Genomic DNA, 25,749 nt, shown 5'->3' on the forward strand with positions numbered 1-25,749 from the left:
GATCAATTTGATCCCTAAAGTGTACTTAGTCTCTAAGAACCGTGTTTTTGAATTAAGTTGATTTTAAGAATCAAATTGGTTAGTTTTGAAAAGTTGTGGACTTGATCTGTATTTATTGGAATGTACCCTAAATAAATTGATAAATTTAAAAAAAAAAAAAAAAAACATTAAAATGGGCTAGGCAAATCCAAGTCCAAACAAGTCGAGTAGTCCATAACTTAAGCCCATTCTCTCTGCATATTATTTCCGAGTCGGGTTTGCAGTGAATTCGAAGTCACCGTCTCTTTCTGGGTTTCACATTTCCTGTAAAACGAGAGAGCTAGAGAGTGAAACTGTGTCTGTGTAGAATTTGATTTTTCAAGTGGATTTGATTTTCTCAAATGTCAGGTAAACACAAAAAAAATCAGTTCTAATTTTACTTTTTTGTTTCTTTTGTTTTAGTTTTCTGGTTGAATTGATTCCCATAATTACAAAATTACCAATACAACAGATCATTTTTAATTCAGAATTTGATGTAATAATGAACGATTATGAAGGGAAAAACGGGAAGAGAGGGAGGGCGTGCGTGGTGGTATTGGGAGACCTCGGTCGAAGCCCTCGGATGCAGTATCATGCTCTTTCACTTGCCCGTCAGGTTCATTTTTTTTTTTTTTTTTTTTTTAATTTTTAAAATTTTTTTAATTATTATTATTATTATTATTATTTTTTTTTAATCTTAGCCTAAGTGTATATGTGTGTGAGGCTCACTCGTGGAGACTTGATCCCGAGCCCTTGTCCCCCACTCCACAAACACTTGTACTTGTGAATTGAACATCACGCGCCGAAGGTGTGCAATAGTATTTGGATTTATTTATTGACAATGAATTGAAGGTGGTAAAAAATGTAATTAATTGAAGTCTTATTATAGATGGGCAATTAATTTGACTTGTGTACTAATATGCTTGTTGTATGGATCTTAATACTAGTGCTGTTTGTTCATTGGGTAAATCTGGATGCTTTCAACTATGTACCAATTTGGTGATGCAAGAGAAAATGGGTCAGGCACACTGACCTATTAAGCACATGTAAACTCATGGGGTTTATGTGTGAAGAAGGCTTAATTGATCTAGGATCTTCGGGAAGCCCTTAAACTTTGTCTAGCAAAAAGACTAGGCCATGGGGTTTATGGGTTCTGGAGTTTTTTTTTTTTTGGGATAATTCAATAGCTGGGGGAATGAGGATTTGAACAATGGAAACTAGGAGGCGCTAGTTGAGCTACAGCCTTGATGCCCTTGGCCTGAAACTTGAAAGGTAGCTTTTAGTCCTAAAAGAATTGTGAATGTACTAAGCTAGTTCATTCATAGCCTTGACATTCTAATTCTTGTTTATGTGGCAAAATTTGACAAACTCATGTAGCGCTCCTCTGTTATAATGGAAAGGTTAGAGAAGGACTAACTTGGTATGTTTGCATTGTTTTTTTTTTTTTTTTTTTTTTTGAAGACTATAAACGAACTTTTCAAATTGCAGGGACTAAAATAGAACCCAAATCAAATTTTAGGGGCCATCATATATTTCACTTTTTTTTGGGTACTAGTTTGGTATTGTTAATCAAAGGTAGAGTTCGGCACTTGTATTATAACTAACAAATTCTGTTAAAGTAATTTTTTTGATGGAATGACATAAAGTATAACATGAGAGATATTATAAGGTTTGTAGTTTGTGGGAGGTGAGATAAGAAAGGAAATGGCATTGTAACAGTACTAGGGTTGATGATTGATTATTATTTGCTGCCTCTGCACTCAACTTATTTTTGAGATTATGGGTTCCTTGAACATAATCTTTAGACATTGGCACAATAACATTAGCATGCAGTGATCACCATCTTGGTTTTTTGATTACTTTTCATTTTCTAACTGCATCTATTAATCCCATTTAACATTGTTGGTTGTTACACAAAGTGATGACTGGTGAATGAGTATTGTCCAGGGTTATTGAAACTGTTAAAGGAGTGCTAAAACTGAAGCTTATTTTGGTTAGCTTGGAAATATATGTGGAGTAATGTATATCTACTAGATCAAATTTTCCTCTTACAGCTCCATATTTCTTCATGTTATGATTTTTCTATCATTTTCATTCAGATCTCTCATGTTTCTTGGTTTCTCAACTCATCTGCAAACTTTTCTTTTGATTTTGCAGGCATCTCTAGAAGTGGACATCATTGCATATGGAGGTAAACCTTTCTATTCTTTGGAAAAGAAATAAAATGTAAAGAACCTATTTTTTTTATCCAATTGTTGCAGGCATCTCTCATTTGAAAAAACAATTTTTTTTTTTTTTTTTTGGGGCTAAACTGATAGACTTTTGGTGAGTTTTACTCTTTAGTTATCTATGAACTCTCCTCTCTGTTTCCTCTCAAGGGTTTAGGGGTCTTTCAGTCAAGCTATTACTAAGTGTGCTGCTTTAACCACAAATTTGAATGCTTGAATAGGTTCTGAGCCCCACATTGCAGTTCTAAGTCACCCATCCATACATATTCACACAATGGTATTGTGGTGGAGATATTTCAATTTTTTATTAGACTGGGGATTTGTGTCTATCGTTTTCTTTTGATTATTTATTGTATATTGTTTTGATTTGCAGACACAATGGCCAAAAATCTTTCAAGGATTACCCAGGATATTTCGCCCCATAATGCTTCTGCTCAAGCCAATAATTCAGTTTTTCATGCTTCTCTGGTTTCTTTGTCTAAAGATACCTTCTCCTGATGTTTTTATTGTGCAGGTGAACCCTCGCATTTCATTTTGGGAGTATTCAGTGTTTCTTAGTTAACAACTTTGTGGCATACGTAGTCTTAGTAGTCTTTGATTGTTCTAGGCAAAAAAAGTTTGTTTGTCGATTCTTGTTATATTTACTTCCCTCTTGAAAGTCTCATCTTTTGTGTTGGTGCTTGCTTAATATATGAAAGAATCCTATATTGATAAAAGCATTTTTTAGTAAAAATTTAGTATTAACTTTTCTTATGACAGAGGAGGTCAAGTGATAGTTAAATACAAATGTCTCATTTGTAAGTCTTTCTTGTTGTTGCAGTTGCAATTGCTTATTATTTTGTGGGTTAATTGTAGCAATCTGCCTTGAACTATAAGGAAATTTACATATGTTTGTCATAAATTTAAAAATGCTGCAATCAACACCCTAATTCGAGACTAATTTGCAATGTCCATGCCACTATCCAAATTAATCTCGAATCAGGATAATGATTGTGTAACTTTTGTAGTTTAGGGTGCACATTTCAAATGCTCTCAAAGGTTATGGTAGATAACTCTCTGCTAGTTTGTTAAGTGAGATATTGATTTGGATCGTGGGTGGGAATTAGTAATTTTTTATTAATTAATCTTGAATTAGGGTGTAAATTGCAATATCTCCCATAGATTAGGGTAACTGCAACTAACCCTTATTTTTTCTGTTTAACATTTGGGAACTACATTGCACTAAATATTGTCATTTTTGAATTCATTATACAACTTTTTCCGGGGAAAAAAAAAAAGACATGTAGAGGTATGGTGGCTTATGTTCCAGGTATGTACATCCTCATTTCTAAATGAAGCAAAATGCTATTCTTCCACGCCAAAAAAAAAAAAAAAAAAAAAAAATCAATATTTACTTAATCTATTGTCATAATGGCTGGATGAGTGATTGTGATAACTAGATGGCCAATGAGCTATAGCTCGACTGGCACTTCCTTCTTCCATAATAAATTTTTGGAGGGTTATACAACTTTTTCCGGGGAAAAAAAAATACATGTAGAGGTATGGTGGCTTATGTTCCAGGTACGTACATCCTCATTTCTAAATGAAGCAAAACGCTGTTCTTCCACGCCAAAAAAAAAAAAAAAAAAAAAAATCAATTTTTACTTAATCTCTTGTCATAATGGCTGGATGAGTGATTGTGATAACTAGATGGCCAATGAGCTATAGCTCGACTGGCACTTCCTTCTTCCATAATAATTGGTTGGAGGGTGAGATTGTGGGTTCAAGAACCATTTGGGTATGTGTGTAATTTATCACTAAAAAAAAAAGGATTGTGATAACTAAATGATATTTTTCCAGAAGTAATTTTTTATTTTTTTTATCAACCATAGCATATAATGAGATGTTATTATACCTGGTTGTATCAATTGCTATGATACATCTTCCTTCTAGTGATTACTAAAAGTGCTACGTGCAAGTACGCAGTTGAAGTGAAGGCATCTTTGTGCAAAGTCTGAAATTTTTTTCCTGGATGGTTTTACCCATCTTGGGAGGTTTATAGTTGACTCTTTACACTTTCAGGTGACTCTGAAGGTTGTGGGTTTATGTTTGAAGAATAACAGCCTATTTTGGCACGTCCTATAAAAAAAAGCCTATTTTAGCACATGTACTGAAAATTTCGGTGGAACATCACTAGGGGCACATTTTGTTATTGCTTGAATCATGGAGTATCTGGACCATATTCATTATTGTATATCATGAAGATGAATGAATGAATTGGAAATAATCACATTTTGGATCCTTTGTTCTTGTTAATCATGTAGTTCATTAAAATCCTTGTCTTTAATTTTTCAACATTTTTTGTCACTTGATTATATATTTTGTATTTTGTCTCAATCTGTGTGTGTCATTGTGTGTCCCCCAGATTCTTGATTTTTTATTTTTTATGTCTTAGAATTCTAATAATTTGAGTTCCAATGCTTTCTTGCTTCTGTAGAATCCTCCTTCTGTTCCAACCTTAGTGGCTGTAAGATGGGCAAGTTCGCTTAGGAATTCTGCGTTTATAATTGATTGGCATAATTTTGGATATACACTACTCGGTTTATCCCTTGGGAGAAATAGTCGCTTCGTCTCTGTATATCGCTGGTACCAACTTGCATCCATGCTATTGTGTATGATGTCCTTTTTTAGCTGTACATTTTTTTTATAATTTTTGGATGTGTTCTTAGGATTGAGAATCATTATGGGAAGATGGCAGATGGTTCCCTATGTGTAACAAAGGCAATGCAACATGAACTGGCTCAAAACTGGGGGATTAAGTAAGATGGTCAGCTAAAAATTTTGCAATTTTTTTTATTGCTTTATAAATATTTTTGGTAAAAATTTTTAATGGTCATTTTCATATCTTATTCTGGTTTGACATTGATAGTGCAACAGTGTTATATGATCAGCCACCTGAGTTTTTCCATCCCGCTTCACTTGAGGAAAAGCACAAGGTGAAGCAAGTATTTCTATTCATACCTTCAATGATGAACTCATTCATTGACTCTTTATTTTAAGGTCTTTGTTTGCTTGGATGCATGCCCTAGGTAGCACCCCGTCCATCTCTTTTATTGATTGGATTGGCTTTCTTTCTTTTTGAGTTGTATTATCTGTAAAGGGATTTTACACATTACTTTTTGTGTCTTTCCCTTTTCCTTTTTTAATAAAAGTTTTACTTATCAAAAAAGAAACATCTAGTATACTCTATTGGCTTCCTTTGTATGATTCTTCTTGTTTGGTTAATAAAATTGTTATTACCTATAAAGATAGTATTTCTTTGTCAGCTTCTAATCAAGAATGTTTGATTGAAGAATTATGTCTGACATGTGGATCACTTGTAGTTGTTTTGTAGACTAGATAAAGATCTCCGTCAGCCTCTTGGATCTGGGGATTGTGTTAGTGGTGGTAAGTGTAACTTTTGACTATATCTGTTATTCCCAATTTAATTTAGGTTTAGTGGAAATGACTCTTTTGGTCAAGTTACATACTTCTTGCAGGAAGTTTAGGAATGGGGAACTATGAGCTAAATGAGACTCTATTTACTACCCAAGTTGGCACTGACATTTTCTTGAAGCCAAATAGAGCAGCACTTGTTGTAAGCAGCACCAGCTGGTGAGCTCCTCTTCCTTTGATGAATTTATTGATCTTGTAAACTCTGAATATTTATTGCCACAATCTTTGAATTTGGTTTGGCATGTCCAATTGTTATGTTAAATTGGTGCTTCTTCAGCTTAATGCCCTTTATCAGCTGCCATGATTATGTGATTTTTGAAAATTATTTTTCAAGTTTTTAAATTATTATTATTATTTTTTTTTATAACTAATCAATTATTATTAAAAATAGAGGAGAAACCTCACGTATAAATGATTTGTAGAGGGTTCCCCTAAAGAATAACATGATTTTAGAGTTAAATACAAAAGACGGAATTGATATTTGGAAGGCCATTCCCTTGTGTTTAATGTGGTGTATTTGGCAAGAAAAGAAGAGGGGATATTTGAGGGATGGGAGATATTGGTTAGGGGATTGAAGAATGTATTCTTAAGGACTCTTCACATGTGGACCAAGGCTATGAATCCTTCTTCTCCCTTGAATCTTTGATTTTTTTAGATATGCTATATAGAACTTAATTTGTTTAGGCACTATTGGGTTTACTCTTGTGTACATCCTTTCTACTAAGGGACTACGCCCTTGTTCTTTTATCTCCAGTAAAACTATTTATTTTTAATCAAAAAAGAATTTCATATGAAAAAGAAAGAAAATTAATGAAATATATAACTGGATGAATATCATTTGGGCCAAGAGTAAGGGGCCACTCAATCAACATTTTCACACATGATGATTTAAGTACTGCCATTGACTGCTTCACACCATTAAATGTATAATTGTTGTTCTCTCTCCATATTGCCTGCATTGAGCATAAAGTGACTATATTTAAAACAAAAGAACTCTGACATTTACCTCTTTATTTTTGTGTTGCCTTTGTTTATGGCCCGTGTACATGGGTAGCTCTTTTTGATCATTTATGAATTTACTTATAATAATAAAGAACTCTGACATTTACCAAACTAATTTTCCAATTATTATTGCACAATTACCAAGTAAAACAATCTATTAACAAGTAAATTCAGCGAAATCTGTATGCTTAAAGTTACATTTATGTTAAGATGTATTATATAAAAAGTGAGTGATAGAGTACATGATCAAGAGAGTGTTAACAAGGCTCCTTGAAAGTTTGCTATTTTCGCTGGTCAGCTGCTTTGGAGAAGATTCATACTGTGGCTAATCTTATTAAAAGACATATCACCCTAATGAATTCAGTGTAAACACAGTGGAGAGAGTATTGACCATTTGGTGCTTCATTTACACCTTTATATATTCCTCTTTTGTAGATTCCTTGAATTTCAAAAAAAAATTTTTTGGTTGCCAAAGCTCATACTTCCTGTGCATGAGTTTCTTCTAATCTAATAATGTTTATTTGTTACATATAAAAAATTAAAATAAAAAGGGGGTCGGGGGGGAAGAAAAATATGAGCCTACTGCATTTAACCCTGTTCACTATCTCAAATTACGCTATCTTCACACATGATGCTGGGAATTTGGATTATTAGTAACCTTTAGAGAGCTGAAAACAAAACAAAAAAAAATGTTCTAGTGTCAAATGAATAGTAGTAAGAATTAGCGCCCATGTCATGTTTCCTGAATTACTATCAATTTGATGTCTTCCACCAAAAAAAGGGGGAAAACAAAAAGAACAAGTCCTTCAATATTATTCATTGTTATTTTCTTTTTGATAATTCGATAGTTACAATTGAGCTGGGGATTTGAACCTTGGATGTCTCCGTTGGAAATGCTAGGAAGTACCAGCTGCAACTCTCTAGGCATTCTTCTAATTTCCATAAAGTAATAAATAGGAAAAATGAAAATAGAGAACAGTGGCCCTTATAATGAAAAATTGTATCCAACAAATGCAAGATACTGCAGCAGACTCTTTCCTCCCACTACTGGTATCCTCTATATTTAATAACATGGTTTAGGTCTGTGGACTTGACAATTATTGGTTGTGATAAGAAGGAATGCTATAGATGATAACAAAATGAGTGTAAAATACTTCGACTGAATATAATTTGCTATTGTTATCATTACATGATGTCTTGTTTGTTGGCATGGTAAGCCGCCGTAGGCTAAATATGAACAGCCTTGCAAGTTCACTTGGATTCTGACTTTATGGGTGTTGCATAACATTTATGATTTCTTATAGGTTTTTCAAAACACCTGCATCTGAATGTTTTATCTTTCAGATAAATCTATGATGAAAAATAAATATTTACTTGAAGAATGAAACCTCTTTTTTTTTTTCCCCAGGACCCCAGATGAGGATTTTAGCATTCTCTTGGAGGCAGCAGTAATGTATGATAGGCGTGTTGCTGCAGTATTAAATGAAGATGATTCAACCAATGAAGAGTTTCTATGGAAGGAAATCTCTGATGGAAAGCAATATGTGTACCCGAGGTTGTTGTTCATCATTACAGGTAATAATGCATCAATATGTATGTATATATGTGCAAGTGTGCTCACACACACACACACATATATATAAATGAAACATCAGTTTTGATGCAGACACCTTTTGACTCGGGATCTATTTTTCATGAAGGTAAAGGACCTGAGAAAGAAAAATATGAAGAGAAAATAAGGAGGTTACACCTCAAACGTGTGGCATTTCGTACTATGTGGCTGTCAGCTGAGGATTACCCATTGCTCTTGGGTAGGTTCTTTATTCTTTGTTTCTTCTTCTCTTCTTTCTTCCAAGAAGCTATCAAATGCCAATATATTTGCTATATTCACAGGATCAGCAGACTTGGGCGTATGTCTGCACACTTCCTCTTCAGGGTTAGACCTTCCAATGAAGGTAAATCATTATCTGTTTCCTGTTATAGGATAAAGCCATGTAGAGGGCTATAAGGATATTTTTGTGGGCACATAAGCAATCTTTTACTTAACAAATAATGTTGTTGTTAGCGTTACTCATGTTATTATTATTTTTGTATTATTATTTTTTTATATGAACTTCTTGTTATATTTTAGCACAAGGGTATTCTTGTAATCTTGTCATATCATTCTAATATAAATATCTGCTAAGGTGAAGGACTGATTGATTGATTCATAAACCTTTTCTCAAATCTCTTTCCATTCTCCTCTTCTAAAATATAACAGTGTTGGCTATCAGGTTGTGGATATGTTCGGTTGTGGACTGCCTGCTTGTGCTGTTTCCTACTCTTGGTAAGATTTTGTTGTATGTTTCTTGGTATGTTGACTTCAATGTGTGCTTGAACAACGCAATATGTTATTTTAATGATATTATCTCATTAGTAATGGTATTATTTATTTCACATTTTCTGAAGCATTGAAGAACTTGTAAAAGTTAAAAAAAATGGTCTCCTCTTTTCTACTTCTTCAGAGCTAGCTGATGAACTCATGGTAAGTTGAAAAAAAGGCCTCCTCTTTTCTCCTTGTTCAGAGTTAGTTATTGAACTCTTCATAAGTTTATTACTTGACTAAGGTCAGAAATGGCTAAAACCCAGGTCACGTTTTTTTTTTTTTTTTTTTTTTTTTTTGGTTTTTTATCTAATGGAGGAAGAGAAGATAATGGATGAGAAAACTAGATAAAGTTCTACATTTTTTTTCCTATAGTCGTTGAGAAGACTAAGGGGAAGAAACCAAATGTTTCATTTTACCATTTCTGTTTACTGTTTTATGTCATAATTGGTACCATGTTGCATTATTTAGTCACATGACTTTCAAGTCTCCTAGTTTAGTAACTTTTTATTCTAGACAATGGCCCACTAATGGAGGTGAAAAATTTGTTGGAATAGGTTGGAGAGTTCAATTCAACCCAATACATGAGTGGGAAAACTGTAGTTTTTATTATGTATAAGTATGCATTAACCTAACCACCCACACAGACCAAATTATAATACATTTAAAATAATATAAAATAAAAACCAAACAAACAATCTAGGTCAGGTTTTCCAAATATGAGGTTGGTTTTTTAGAACATGTGCTTCCGCTTATCTGGGTCAGAACAGAAAATATCATAACTCTTGTTCATTGGCTAACTGACCTAACTTTGATTTTTTTGCTTCCTCTTTTCTTTATATCCACTTTTCTTTATAACTTTCACGCTTTCAACCTCAACTAATGCATTGGACAGTGTAACCACTATAGCTCTCTGACAATATCATTTTTTTATGGCCCCCACCCTCTTCTTTATGGATAATTTATCCGAGACAAATGAAAAAATTGGTCCGGTTAATATATGCCCTTAGGGCATATATTAATCATCTATTTTAGGAAACTTTTTATAGGAAATTGAAAAAACTATTAAAAAAGTTAGTCACTTTTTCAATTTTCCATAAATTTTTTTTTTTTTTTTTGATAAGTAAGAAAGATATATATTAAAAGCTACCTCATGAAAACACAAGGCAGAACAGAGAAAACAGAGAAGGAAACAAACAAAAAGAGAGAAGAAAAAGAAAAGAATAAGAAAACAAACGGAGACAACAAAAAGCAAATTAATTACATAGAAGAGAACTAAGGAACATAGGGATAGAATCACTAGAGGTGAGTCCCCAAGCCCTAGACCAATCAAAAAGAGAGCCGCTAAAGTAAGCGAGCAACTGGTCATCAGACTTGTCCCTATCCTCGAAAGTACGCCAATTACGCTCTCTTCAAATACACCACGTTAGGCACAACGGAGCTAGATTCCAAACGCCAGAAGAGTGCTTTCCAAACCAATTCCACCAACTGAAAAGCATATCTGCAACCGATCTTGGCAAAACCCAAGAAATCCCAAAGGATCTAAAAACCATGCTCCACAACAGATAAGCTTTGTCACAATGGAGAAGTAAATGATTCACCGACTCCCCGTTACAACGGCACAAAATGCACCAATCAACAAAATCGAATCCTCTATACCGCAAAATATCCCCTGTAAGAATCTTCTCCCAAGCCGCAGTCCAAACAAAGAAGGAAACGTGAGTAGGAGCCTTAGCCTTCCAAAATACCTTTCCAAGGAAAGGTAATAGGCAGGGAGCTTTGAAGCTTATTGTAGAACGAGCGGATGTCAAAAACCCCTTTCTTCGACAATTTCCAAACCATGCGGTCTCCTTGCTCAGATTGAGGTAAGTTAGAACCCATGGTTTGAAGGAAATCATCCACCACACCCGTCTCCCAATCATTTGGATTTCTAAGTAAAAGAGCCTTCCAACTTCTTCGAGCCTCGGTCCCCAAATGTTCAAGAGACGAGGCCACCGAAGCCTCTCTATTAGAAGCAATCCCGTACACTACCGGGAAAGATAGATGGAGTGGTGAGTCCCCACACCACTGGTCCGTCCAAAGCTTCACTCTATCCCCCACCCCTACCTCAAACCGGATGTTTTTGCTAAACACCTCCCATCCTTTTCGGATACTTCTCCATAAACCACACCCATGAACACCCCTGCCCAGTTTGGAAGACCAACCCCCCCACTCTTCCCTAAACTTCAAAGCCACCACCCTCCTCCAAAGACGAGTCTCCTCAACCCCAAACCGCCATAGCCATTTTCCTAGTAAAGCTTTGTTAAACGTAGTTAACTTCCTTATACCCAAACCACCATTAGCCTTAGGAGCACACAACTTATCCCATCCCACCAAATGAAGCTTGGAATCCCCCCACAAGAAGTCCCTCTGAATCTTCTCAATCTTATTAGCCACATGCGAAGGGATGGTAAAAAGGGATAAATAGTAAGTAGGAAGGCTGGAAAGCGTACTCTTAATCAACGTCAGTCTACCACCTTTTGACAAATACAACTTCTTCCACCCGGCCAACTTCCGACTAATTTTTTCCAAAATAAAATTCCAAATAGAAGGGGACTTATGGGAAGCCCCCAACGGCATACCAAGATAGGTCATAGGCAAAGACCCAATCCGGCAACCCAGAATCTCTGCCAAAGCATGAATATTGTTAACCTCCCCTATAGGAACCAACTCGCTCTTTAAGACATTAACCTTCAAACTTGTGACAGCTTGGAAACAAAGGAGAAGCATACGCACATGAAGGATCTGCTCCACATCCGCATCACAGAAAAGAATAGTATCATCCGCAAACAAAAGATGCGAGACACACTCCCCTACACCTCGTCTGCCTATAGCCTGAAAACCCCTGATCAAGCCAGCACCTTCAACTCTTTTCATCATCCTACTTAAGACCTCCATCATAACTAAAAACAACATAGGAGATAGCGGATTCCCTTGTCTTAGGTCCCTCGTGCTCCCAAAAAAGTCAGCTGGAGCCCCATTAATCAAAATAGAGAACTAGACAGTTGAAATACAAGTGCGAATCCAACTACACCACTTCTCCCTAAAGCCCATTCTCTTTAAAAGATCCAGAAGAGCCTCCCAATTCACATGATCGTAAGCTTTCTCAATGTCTAGCTTACAAATAACCCCCGGGATCTTACTCTTCACATGACTATCTACACACTCATTAGCAATAAGAACTGAGTCAAGAATCTGTCTGCCTCCCACAAAACTATTCTGAGACTCAGAAATTAATTGATCTAAGACCCGTTTCATTCGATTTGCCAAAACCTTAGACAAGATCTTATACAAGCTCCCCACCAGGCTGATAGGTCGGAAATCTCTAATATTAGAAGCATCGATTTTCTTGGGAATAAGAGCTATAAAGGTAGCGTTCAAAGATCTCTCAAACTTACTGTGCTGATAAAATTCCTCAAAAACTGCTAGAACATCCCTTTCCACCACTCTCCAGCAATGGTGGAAAAAAGCCATAGAGAGGCCATCAGGACCTGGAGCTTTATCTCCAGCCAGCTCTTTAACAGCTAGAAGAATCACCTCCTGCTCAAACCTCCTTTCAAGCCAACCCCTCTCCAACCCATCAAGCTGATCAAACTCCAAACCTTCCATAAAAGGCCTCCACTCCTCTGACTCCTGGTACAAATTTTTATAAAAATTTACTACCTGTGCAGCCACCTCGGATTCCTCCTCATAAATCACCCCGTCCACCTCCACAAAACTCAGATGATTAAACCTTCTACAGGAATTAGCCACCCTATGGAAGAATTTAGTATTATTATCTCCTTCCTTAAGCCATAGCATCCTTGATTTCTGTCTCCAAGAGATTTCTTCCATAGAGAGAAGATTTTCCACTTCCGATCTCATCACAGCTCTCTCACAAATCTCTGCTTCTGAGAGGCCAATCTCCCCTTCCTTGACATCTAACAATTTCAAAGTCTCTAATAAATGAGTCTTTTTGCGACCAACATGACCAAACTCCAATCGGTTCCACTGAACGAGGTCCTCTTTCAAAGCCTTCAACTTTTTGGCAAAAACAAAACTAGGAGTGCCAGAGAAAGAATGCCGACTCCACCAAGACTGAACTCTATCGGTAGACCCATCCGTCTTAAGCCACATATTCTCAAACCTAAACGGACTTTTCCCCTTCGCCGTTCCCCCTAGCTCCACTAGAATTGGAAAATGGTCAGAAACAGGACGAGGGAGAATCCGTTGGGTCACATCTGGATATTGCTCCTCCCAATCATGAGACACCAAAACTCTGTCTATCCTGGACATCGAAGGCCTCTCTGACCCGCTAGACCAAGTAAAGCTCCCTCCCTTCAAAGGCAAATCTATCAAATTAAGATCCTCAATGAACTCCGAAAAAAGTTCCATAGCCGGAGTAAGACGAGAATTACCCAACCGTTCACTAGGGAAGCGGACAATATTGAAATCCCCAATGCAACACCAAGGGACATTCCAGTAATGCTAAACACCTACCAACTCGTCCCACATTAACCCCCTCGCGTTGTTATCTGTTGGGCCATAAACCCCCGAACACGCCCAACTGAAACCGTCCCCCACCCCTTGCCACCGAATAGACACAGAGAAAGAGCCCACCAAAACCTCCGTCCTCTCTAAAACCCTTCTATCCCACATCATCACAACCCCTCCGGCCGTCTGGACAGCATCCAAGGCCACCCAATCCACATAAGGACAGCTCCACAAATTACCTACCATCTGTCTATCCATACCAAAAAGTTTAGTTTCTTGAAGGCATATAACATCACACTTCCACTCACGCAAACAATTCTTCACTATCAAACGTTTTCGACTGTCATTCAGCCCCCTAACATTCCAAGAGAGAATTTTTAAATGCATAAAGACTTGAAGTCCCCGGCTGAAAAGAATCTCAGCAACCAACCACTACCTACCATCGTAGTTAACCGAAGACTGCAAGTTCCTCAGCTCTCTCTTTCCCTTGTCCTTATAGATAACCACTTTTCTAGATTCTGTAACTTTCCTGTTTAGCACTTTGGCAGCCTCCGTCTCCCTCTCAATCTTCTGTAACAAAGCAATGCATAATTTTTCATGACGGCACAAAGGTAGCCCCACCAGTTTACTAAAACCAGGGAGCCTATTCTTCACCCATCTAGAAGTATCCTGAGTATCCACACACTCCACTGCCTGGTTATCACGGTTCAGCTCATCTGACAGAGGTAACCCACCGGGAGTGATAGCCAACAGAGGAATAGGTGAACTATCTTCACCACCCAAACCCATATCAGAAAAATTCACACCTTCCTCCACCAAAGAACACACCCTAGGGACAACACTCAATGCCATCGTGGGTAACTCTGCTGATCTGGGTTGCTCAAATTCAAGGGCCGCTTTCGGCGAGACGGCTCTATTGTCCAAGCCACCTTCATCCCCCTCATAGTCACCCAAAACCAAAAGACCAGCCCACGATAAGCTCAGAAGAAAAACAGATAAAAAACCTTCAACCGATGACCACGGAAGCAAGTTATCTGACTTACCCAGTGTTGACGTGGACTCATCGGAGCTAGTTCCGACAAGGAAGGGGTCGTCGGCCTTGCCCATTAAAAACGAAGGCAGGACAGGGCTGATTCCGGCGGAGATAGGGCCATCAGCCTTTACCTGAGCCACCGCGAGCTCGTCGGAGCATGTGCCGGCGCAGAAAGGACCGTCGTCCTTTCCCTGTATCGGCGTGGGCTCGCCGAAACTGGTACCGGTGAAGCCATCGACCTCACCAGATGCTAGCAAGGGCTCGACGGAGGACGACGTGCACCGGCCCGACACCCCTAACTCTAAATCTGCTTCCAACAGGACTTGGGCTAAAGCTCCTTCACCAGCCCAAGAGCTCTCTCCCACTTCAACAAGTCGTGGGCCTGAAAAAAGACCCTCACTAGTGTCGGTCAGCTCTGGGCTTGTTCCAAGGCCCATAAAAGGCTTAACTACAGCTTGATTAGAGCTCCGTTGAATCCATTTAAAAGCCTTAGAAGTCTCTCTACCAGATTCACGTGAATCCCCTCTGCACTTCGTATCTCCCCCTTTCTTTCTATCCCAGAAAACCCGCCGCCTCCCCATCACATCAACCTCCACGACAAGACCTCTCCCAGACCAGCAAGATCTCCTAGCATCACTCTTCTTCCCCATATGAAAATCTTTTGAATTCAAAATAATACTAGGGAAACGTAGCCTAGTGTCTGCCAGGTTTTGCTCACCAACCTCTGCCACCTCATAAGAGCAAAGCTCCCTCCTAGCTCCTCCCACCACCTTCATCCTGTCAGATTTCACCACCGGTAAATCCCCCTCTTTAACACCAAAGATTCTCAGATTCATTCCCATCTTCTCCTCCCCTATCTGTGGTAACTTCCTTTTGGCAATGGCTCCTAGTTGCTTTGGTTGCTTCCTTTCCTCTGTTGTTCCATGTAAACCTTGCACAACTTCAGCAAAAGTTTTAGAACCTACAGCCTCCAAGTTATACCTACGCACCTGAGGAATGAATTTGGGAAATCCATTTCCTCCCACTGCATATTGAGAAGGATTCAGCAGTTTTCTTAGTTCAAGGCCAAAAGCTCTCCAACCATGTCTCTCTTTACCTTCCGGAATGATAATCGACCTCCTAGACCCACCAGCTTTGAGCTCAGTCAACAGCAAGAACTGACCAGCAGAGTTGTAACTCCATTAGAGAGTAAAAGCTGTGTCACCTTCTCTAAGATTAAAAAACTGTTTGGAACTCACCCCAATAACAAGGTGTTCTATGCTAGACATCAGCCATTGTGCTGCAATCCTGCCCATAAAGACTGATCTCATAAAGAATTTGCCCCTCTCAAAAATCCTTAACATGAAATAACGACCCCCTTTCTCTAAAACTAAATGAAAAATTTTTGACTGAATGAAGATTTACGAGCTCCCCCCATGTAATCAGCCTCTGAGTACAAACTTATAATCTCTCTACTCTCACAAACTTGGTAAAAAACATCAAGGACTCAATTGGTTGAAAGTTGTTTCTCCCTTTGCCCTTTGGAGTAATTACATGCACAAGGTCATCCACTGTAACATTATTTCTCCCTTTCTTCTTTATAAATGCCCTGAGGTTAATAAGAAGAATGAGATGGATTCCTAAATGTTACAATGATTTCCATAAAAATTTTCTTAGAATGGTTTACTACCATATGTCCTAAGGGCATAATGTTAGTAGAACCCATGAAAAAATATCATTATTTGGCGTCCCCTGGCAACTAATAATTTGCCTACGACCTATCTTGGTATGCCACTGTGGGCGTCCCACAAGTCCCCTACTATTTGGAATCCTATCCTAGAGAAAATTGAGCGTAAGTTGGCTGGTTGGAAGAGGATGTATTTGTCAAAAGGTGGAAGACTGACGTTGATTAAGAGTACATTATTTAGTCTTCCGACTTACTTTTTATCTCTTTTTACTATCCCTACGCATGTCGCCAATAAAATTGAGAGGTTGCAAAGGGATTTCTTGTGGGGGGATTCCAAGACACATTTGGTGGGATGGGATAAGGTGTGTGCACCTCTGGAAAATGGTGGGTTAGGAGTAAGGAAATTAACTACTTTTAATAAAGCCTTACTAGGGAAATGGTTATGGCGGTTTGGGGTTGAGGAGACAAGGCTTTGGAGAAGGGTTGTAGCTCTAAAGTTTGGGGAAGAATGGGGGGGGGGGGGGGTGGTTGGACCTCTAAGCTAGATAGAGGGATACATGGGTGTGCTTTGTAGAGAAGCATCCGAATGGGTTGGGTGGTTTTTAGTAAAAATATTCGGTTTAAGGTAGGGGTGGGGGATAGAGTGAAGCTTTGGACAGATCAATGGTGTGGGGATTCTCCACTTCAATTGACCTTTCCGGTTGTGTATGGGATTGCCTCCAATAAAGAGTCATTAGTGGCCTCTCTTGAATAGTTGGGGATAGAGGAACGGAGAAGCTGGGATGTTCGTTTCATTCGAAGACCAAATGATTGGGAAATAGGTGTTGTGGATGAATTTCTCTGTACTTTGGGCTCTAATTTACCTCCAACTGAGAATGGAGATTGTATGCGATGAAAGTTGACGAAGAATGGGGATTTTGATATCCGATCGTTCTAGAGTAAATTAAGAGGTCCCTTGCCCGTTATCTTTCCTTGGAAAGGTGTGTGGAAGGTTAAGGCCCCTCAGTGTGTTTCTTCTTTGTGTGGACTGCTGTATGGGATAAGATCCTTACCGGCGACAATTTGAGGGGTAGAGGGATGGACTTTGTTGACTGGTGCATTATGTGTCGTTGTAATGGGGGAGACGGTGGATCATTTGCTACTGCATTGTGGTAAGGCTCACCGGTTGTGGAGTTTGGTGTTTAGATCTTTTGGGATTTCTTGGGTCTTGCCAAGATCAGTTGTGGTACTCTCTTTGGTTGGTGGAATTGGCCTGGAAAGTATTCGTCTAGCATTTGGAATTTAGCTCCGCTGTGCTTAATGTGGTGTCTTTGGAAGGAGCGAAATTGGAGGACATTTGAGGACATGGAAAGTTCTGATGACTAGCTATTGGTTTCTTTCAGTGGCTCCCTTTTTGACTGGTTTAGGGCTTGGGGACTCACCTCTAGTGATTCTCTCCCTATGTTTCTTAGCTCTCTGCTTTGTAATTAGTATCTTTTCTTTCTGTTTTTTATCTTCTTTTTTTGTAATTTTTTTTCTTTGCCTTATGACTTTCTGCATGAGGTAGTGTTCTTGAATATACATCTTTATTACTTATCAAAAAAAAAAAAATATATATATATATATATATATATGGCTAGCCAAGAGCCTTGTAGTTCAACTAATTGGCATCTCCTATTGTTTCCAATAGAGACATCCAAAGTTTGAATTCCACACCCCCCCCCCCCCCACCTCCACCTTCTCCTCCCCCAAAGGTTGTAACTATTAAATTATCAAAATATATACGGCTAATTTTTTCCATGAGCAGATTTGTTGCATTTCCATGAATTTTACTTGTTTCGATATCTTGGGGCATTATCTAACATCATCTGGTGTTCTGCTATCGAAGTTAATAATTACTGGAAACAAACTAATGCAGTAATTCAACTCAAAACAAGCTTAGTTTCATTATGTTGACCTGTCAACCTAATTGCCTTTAACTGTTTTGCGTATTGTTTGGGGCAAAGCTTTATGTTCTCTGTATATCTTCAGATGCTATTCAAGGGTTTTCCAGATGGTTGTGATGCTTTAAAGTCACTGAGAAATGGTACCTTGGAAATGGGTTCATCTGCAAGATGGGCTACTGAATGGGAAGAGCATGCCAAGCCATTAGTATCCAAGGCAAGTTGATTCTTTCATATGGGTATCTATAATTGTGAGTGTAGGTGGGTGGGTGAGTGGGTAGGTGTTGAACACACCTACCAACACCTACCCACAATGTTTGATAATGTGATTTATATATGCCCATCATATTTGTCAAATATCAAGATAATTGAAGATTAAGAACTACCTCATATAAAACAATGTTTTATTTTTAAAATATTTATGAAAAATATAATAAATTAAATGAGCTTTGGATCGGATATATGGACATGTTTGTGTCAATGGTGGACTTGGAAAAATATTAATTTTAACTAAAAGCTATTAAGAGGTGTAGCAGCTCAAAGAGTTACAGTAGGTGTAAACTGAAGCCAACTGATACATACACAGATACATTGTGGATTTTTTGTTCCTCATGTTTGTAACTTTGAATTGCTATAGCTGGCGTTCAATTTAAGTGCATACAATTTGCACTAGACTGATATTCCTATCTATCAAATTTTAACTTTGTCTAGTTTGTTCTTCCTCACTACAATTGTGTCTGTTGTCTTTTTATCTTTTATATGCCTCTGAACCTGATAAGTGGTTTTTGACTTGCAGGTTCTCTCTCGGAACTTGAATTGATTTCTAGTATCCAGATAAAATGGATAAGGTTGTAAAATTAGCAATGTTAGCTAGGTTTATCGTCTCATCTGTTGGATTATATTATAAGGCAGACTACACATCACATTGATATTATCTCAGGGAAACTAGTACGTGAGTTGGAATTTTTGTCTCATTTTTTTTATTTTTTCTTTATAAGTTAATGTATACACCATTTGCAATGAAAATTGAAAAGTAAATTTGATTAATAACTTAAAAAGGTTCTTCTTCTTTCCTTTTATTATATTATTTTTCTCCTTTTCTGGTGTATGAGTTCATCCCGGTGCCACTGGACTGCTGTAATGGAGTGCTGTTTACCACAAAAAAAAAAAGAAAAAAAGAAAAAAAAAAAAGACATTTGATATGGCATGGAAGTCTTCTGCCCCACTCAAACAAGGAATATTGGTTATTGATTTTTGCTATGTACATAATTTAGAACTCAATGAGATCTTATGCATACTTGTCATACAGTTAAGTGGTAAGTTTAGACTTTAGACCACTCAATTGTGTCATATCCTTTTGTTTTGTTAATGATAGTATAAGGGATGAGACTGTCTTTGTCTTTTGGTTCTCGTGAAGCATTTAGATTTAGTTGTGGCCAGCCAAAAAAGAGAAACTTTAGTAGTGTTGTGTGCCATCACATTTAATCCTTATTAAACCAACATGTGTTATCTTGTTTCTCCCTGCCGATTGTATTGGCCGTACTGTTTGGTTGACAATCATTAAGTTTTGGCTGACCTGGCTTTGAGTGGTTCGAGAAATTGACAGTTTTGTTGGATATATGTCAATAATCACTGCAATAATGGGAGTAGGAATATTGGATTAACATTGAGGAACAGAACAACTACTGCATGATATGATCATATGACACATAATTTAGGTCCCATTCCTTTTTCATTTCTCATAATTTTGGTGAGAAAATTTGGTTACAAAACTAGCTGATGAATCCATTAATTATGGGTGAGAAAGTATATGTGTGTAAAGGAACTCATTCCATGTATCAGGTAACCCTGGTAGGCACCAGTGGATACAATCTGCATATTTAGCCGGGTCAGACATCTGCTCCGGTGTGAGTAACTGGCCTCCGCGTGTGGTGAAAATTGAGGTGTGTGCATCTTTCCGGAACTCGGAGAGGATGGTTATGTTGAGGAGGTAAACTGGAACTTTCATGGATTGGGTCACATTTGATGCAACCAAGAAGAGCTGGTGGTCCGTGCCCACATACAATGGGGTCGACATGTTCAAGTATGGAGTTGTCTCATTAGCACATTTGATCCCATTTGGATTGTTCCAGTCTAGGCTCCTGTATTTTGCATTTGCATGCACATTAAAAGATAAATGAAAGTTAACAAAGAAACAACAATATGTTATATCATTTCAATGATGAATTATAAAACTAATTAAGCATTACAATTGGTTTTTTCATCCATTTATTATATTTCACGTACATCGAAAATTCCTCACATAAAGGATCAACTGTATCATCTTAAAGGAGATGAGCCATAATGATACACACTTTTCCAACAATTTTAGTCTTTAAACTAATGGCTATATAAATTGAAAAAGGATTTTATGGGCAACGGTAACACCAAATACCAAGGTCCTAACTCCTATAATAATTTGTTATTTGTGATATACATTTCTGAATCTAACAAAACATCCAAATTTAGTGAGTGACCAAATAAAAATGGAAATACTTCTTCAAATTTAATAGTCTTTTCCCAACAAAGCACTTGAAAGTTATAGTAAATAGCGAAATATTTGTAAAATTAGATGAAACTGTATAACATATTGAATTGATTTTTTTTTTTTTAATTTAGAAATTTCAAAATTAAAAATCTTGATTGAAAAAAATCAACCACATACTAAAAAAGCAAGACCATAGCCAATTTATTCTTGCACAAAAGAGTTAATAGCATGCTTATATTGTATAGGGCAGTGTTTGTTGCACACAGTGTGTGCATACACATTGTCCTTTTTAACTGAAATTATGACTTGAAGTCATATTTCAAATTGAAAATCGTGACTTCAAGTCATAATTTAGTTATAAAAGATAGTATGTCCACACACTATGTGCAATGGGTTTTTCTCTATTGTGTAATGCAAGTGTACCTCTAGATTCCAATGCTAATCCAAATAGATAACTATATCATTATAGAAGTAGAATAACATTCAAAAAAAGAAGTAAATTAAGGGTATGTTTTTTTTACTTGATATGAGTAGGAGACATGCTTCGGAAGAAGACAGAGGTAGACTTAGGATCCACATTTTTCTCCACCCACTTTGCCCATGTCCTCAAAACTCTCTCATACGCTATATGCCGTTGGATTTCATCATACTCAATGGTTGCCTCATCAAATGATCCTCGTCTATTTTATCAATCCACATATGAAGAATTAGGCCTATTATCTATGCATAAGAGAGAAACTAAATTACAACTGTATTTGAAGATTTAAAATCAAGGGATTTAGAGAAAATTTTATTTGCTAGTATAAATTGCTTGATATGAAATTTTAATAATATATGATGATTTGGGTTTTAGAGATTTTACTCTAACCAAAAAAAAAAAATTTGTGATGTTAGGGATTTGAAATAACATTTTACATCTAATCATTTCAAATGGATATAACATTTTTTCCTGGGAATCCATGGTTTGCCTGGTTCAGTCTATCAATTTCATCCTTAAATTAAGACATTTAAATTAAAAATTGATTCCCAAACATTCCTTTTAAATACTTCTATGCAAATGAGCATTGAGGAAATTAACTTTGAACTATTTTAGTACTTACAAGACTTTCATTTTCGATGATTTCATCCACCATATATATGTATTGAATATAAGGTAGTCTACACCTTTCCAATGAACTCCATGCTTTGAAATTGATTCAGGCATTATTATGCGTTCTGATATGCTGTGCGTTCTAGGACTGTCTGAATTGGATTCAACAAGAAACGGTGCCCAATAAAATTCCACCGTAGCATTGTATTCCTGAAAGTACAAAGAATATGATTAATCCAGAGTAGAAGTCCTTTTACTAAATCATGAAAAAACTCTCTCTCTCTCTCTCACATATAATCTGCATTGTTCAAATTTCTATGATTTTTGTTCCCCAAGCTCAATATAAGCTTTACATCCATCGATAAACATGCAGTTTTCAAACTATGCACTGATGTGTTATTACCAAGATACAGACAATCAGGTCCATAGCTAAACATCTTTCAAATGTGTATCCACTTTTCAGTTTGCAGTGTTTCAATACACGGTTGAAAACTCTTAGTCTAATTTCAAAAGGTAATGTTAAAGATATTACAAATTTTACTGCATAGTACTAACCGATGAATCAATGTAAACACATTTCCAAAAAAAAAATTATTATTATTTTTTTATTGATGTGGCACTAATCACATTCGTTTTAATGTGTCCTTTCCTTTGTGTGTGTGTGTGTGTGAGAGAGAGAGAGAGAGAGAGAGACCTCAATTCTGAAGACAGAGAGGTAACCAGAGTAGCTCATGCTCTTTTTGGTAGGAGGAATGATAGACTGAACCAGGCAAACCATGGATTCCCATTGGTTCCTATTCAAGGAGTCGCCTACAAACATAAGCCTCTTTCCCCTTAGTTTCTCAAGCAACAGTTTTGCTTTAAACCTTTTTGCAAAACCCAATGAAAAAAAAAAAAAAAAAAAAAACCAGGATTACCAATCTCAAACAAGAAACAATCAATAACAAATATGAGTACTAACTGTAATACAAGCATTGAATATGTGATTGGCTATGACTCACAATGCATTAAAAATTTTCCTTTTTATTACTTACTTGGGCAAAGAACAGTCTCTAGGCTGCCATCTCCAATGCTGGTACAAAGAATCTTGTCTTCCATTCTTCAAACAAGTCACCTGTTCTGATAGAAACTCACACTCATTTTCTCTGTACAAAGGGTGGCTTACTTCATCAAAAACCCATTCTCCTACAAAGATATCACAATTTTCTGGTGGCAACTCAATTTCTTCATTGTCCTCTCCATCTATCTTTGCCATAGTGGACATGCTATTCTTGTTGCTTTCTATAACTGTGGCATTTGTTGCTGGTCTTTGGTATTGGATTTCTTGAGGGTTAGGCCTTGATAATGGAAAATAAGACATCCACTCAACCTTATCATTGATGAAGAAGCACCCAAAGAGAAATATTGAGACGAAAACAGTAACATAGATTGAGAGGTTGGTGCCCTTTTGGCTGCCATCACCACCAAGCTTCATTTTTAGAGGGGAAATTGTAGTAACGCTATGGAAATCAGTAATTAGTCATGAGATAAAATAGTTGCAAGAAGCTATGGATACACGCTTCATGACTCCACACTCCACAGACAACCCTATTGAGATCCCAGAGAGGACAGTAACACATGCATATCTAGAAAGGGATGAACAAAGTAACATGGGAGAAATGGCTAGTATTAAATATGCTTGGCTTATTTGGAATAGGAGACAGAAAGATAGAGGTGAGGATTCAAAGCAAGTGGTTCTCAAGAGTTGAGGCCTTTTGGGGCCTTGGTGCATCCATTTCTCTATCACTTTCACCTTATTGGAGTTGGAGAGAGAATGAGACCTAATCAAAATTTGTCTAATCTTTAGATTAGTCTACAACTTTTTTTCCTTTCCTTTGTTGCTTTGGGTGTATGTGTGTGAGGGATAGTGGCGTGTGAGGTGGGTTTGATAATCATGGAGGGCCACTCAAGAAGTTTTTAACTTTTTGTATTTTTTTCTTTCTTTTCTTTTTGGGGGAGGTGGGTTTTCAATGTTAGAGGATCATAGAATAAGAATAACCCTTTTACGTTTTTAAAAATGGCCAAAATTAATTAGATTCCAAACAATAAGTGGGCATTTGGATACAGATGATTTCTTTTAATATTTGCGTTTGGCGTTTGCAGTCTGTGGGACCCACGACTACAGTAGTATCCATTAAATGCCCAAGACTGAAGAATGCGTATGTCGATTGGTCTCGTGCACTGTTCACAGGACCTATAAATCTCTTTTTTCAACCAAATTTTCATTAAAAATAGGTTTCCGTTCAACGGCACTATTCACACATTTACAAATTATTTTCCTACAATATTTTCAGTCTTTGACTTTTAGTTTTCAACAATAAGTAGTATCTAAACAAACATTAAATATTAAGAGCTAGAAGAGGGGAAATTTGAAATCTTGAATGTCTTGGAAAAATAAAAAAGTATTAACTAATTGAATTATAAGATTTTTGGCAAAACAAATGCACTTCAAAAGACAACAGGGTTCTTGCTTATACCGCCGTGGTCCCCAAATCTTGGAATTGCCTATTGCAGTGAAAACTTGACATAAAGACAGAAATTATAGGAGGAAATCATCAAATTTAGAGTAGATGAAGTAGCAGCAAGCATCAAGATTTAAAAAAAAAAAAAAAATTAAATAGAAAAAGAATCCAATTACATGCTGGTGGTGCACAAGGAACAACCCCCCTTGGATTCCTCGCATAAAGTGCCGAAACGAAGCAATCAAGCCCGTAAATAATGCCACGCTTAATGCAATTATGGTACTAAAAGTCTTTTCATTTTTTTTTTTTTTTTTTCGTTAAGCAAAAAGAAATCACCGTGTAAACAACTGATAGAATGTGTAGGTATCCGTACCATAGATTCAATTCTCTTTTCTTCTCAACCAAAAAGAGAGATTCCCAGTCAAAAAAAGAGAGATTCAATTCTCTTATAAATATATGTTGAGTTCTACTATATCAAGTGTTTATTAGGTCAGTTTGGACCATGTAAGCAAATATTAGGAATCTTAATCGGAATTTGACTAATATTTTTGAAATATAGTGTGATTGTCGTCATCATTTCTTCAAATTATGACAATTGTTACAAGGCTGAATTATTAAAATTCGAGGCCTAATGCCACAATTTTAAGCGAATTATTATTTTTATATATATTTAGATATTAATCAAATTATATTTATTTGAATTTATGTATCATAGTTTTTACTTTAAATTTATTATTTTTTTAGATGCAAAATTACTAATTAATTTTCATATATAAGTTTTACTAATCATTTTTAATTAATTATATAGCTAGTCTTCCTAATCTTGTAATAGTTTATCAACAAATGCTTTTAAAGAGAAAGAGAGTATATGTGGTTTAATGATTGCTTTCCGTCTTAATTTGTTTGTCCCCTATGCCATTTTGGGATGTCCCAAAATATTGTCATATTTCTAAAAATAAAAGTCATTAATTTATTAATGTTCATATTATACCTCTACTTTATTTTCAAAATTTTTTGAAAAGAAAACTAACAAATATTTAAAAAATCAATCTAATTAGGGCACCTTTTCAGTTGCTTCATTAAGAATAGCTTTTTAAAAAAAAAAAAAAAAAACTGATAAATTTATTTAAGGGTAGTTTTGTAAACTTATACATTTTATATAAGGCAGACAAGGTAATAAATGATATTTTTTTTAAAAAACTTGACTTTTCAAATAGGACAAACAAATTAGGACGGATGGAGTAATAGGTAAAGCAGAGAGAAAATCCAATTAAATTTCAAATTAGAATTCAATTAGATTCTAATTTTGTGTCATGTGTCTCATCTAATCTAAATTTTAGAATTTTGTGTGAAGTGAGTTAATTTATAAAAATTGAATTTTAATTGGAATTTAATTTTGTGCCACGTGTCTCAT

General features: G+C 36.6%; 2 protein-coding genes across 5 annotated transcripts; one reads left to right on the forward strand and one right to left on the reverse strand.

Annotated features, from left to right (window-relative positions):
- Positions 1 to 220: 220 nt before the first annotated feature.
- Positions 221 to 19,267, forward strand: LOC115983702 (UDP-glycosyltransferase TURAN). 4 transcript variants are annotated; one of them, XM_031106442.1, is made up of 17 exons: positions 221 to 387; positions 491 to 634; positions 2,176 to 2,209; positions 2,468 to 2,523; positions 2,620 to 2,760; positions 4,723 to 4,871; positions 4,955 to 5,044; positions 5,155 to 5,221; positions 5,609 to 5,672; positions 5,765 to 5,879; positions 8,131 to 8,297; positions 8,423 to 8,533; positions 8,616 to 8,677; positions 8,996 to 9,048; positions 9,171 to 9,246; positions 18,306 to 18,434; positions 19,014 to 19,267. In XM_031106442.1, exons 2-17 carry the CDS (start codon positions 521 to 523, stop codon positions 19,035 to 19,037), a joined length of 1,452 nt encoding a protein of 483 aa, XP_030962302.1. In that variant the 5' UTR covers positions 221 to 387; positions 491 to 520; the 3' UTR covers positions 19,038 to 19,267. The 4 variants fall into 4 exon arrangements, with proteins under 4 accessions (XP_030962302.1, XP_030962301.1, XP_030962303.1 ...); XM_031106441.1 differs by having other exon boundaries at positions 507 to 634; XM_031106443.1 differs by having other exon boundaries at positions 222 to 387; positions 537 to 634.
- Positions 19,268 to 19,843: 576 nt separating this feature from the next.
- Positions 19,844 to 23,711, reverse strand: LOC115983704 (protein ESKIMO 1-like). Its single transcript, XM_031106445.1, has 5 exons — positions 22,869 to 23,711; positions 22,529 to 22,700; positions 21,845 to 22,044; positions 21,266 to 21,424; positions 19,844 to 20,358 (listed from the first exon to the last, which is right to left on the reverse strand). The coding sequence occupies exons 1-5, from the start codon at positions 23,306 to 23,308 to the stop codon at positions 20,010 to 20,012; spliced, it is 1,320 nt and encodes a 439-aa protein (XP_030962305.1). The 5' UTR covers positions 23,309 to 23,711; the 3' UTR covers positions 19,844 to 20,009.
- Positions 23,712 to 25,749: the final 2,038 nt, after the last annotated feature.

Source organism: Quercus lobata, chromosome 4, assembly GCF_001633185.2.
Source record: "Quercus lobata isolate SW786 chromosome 4, ValleyOak3.0 Primary Assembly, whole genome shotgun sequence".
Lineage (NCBI taxonomy): Eukaryota > Viridiplantae > Streptophyta > Magnoliopsida > Fagales > Fagaceae > Quercus > Quercus lobata.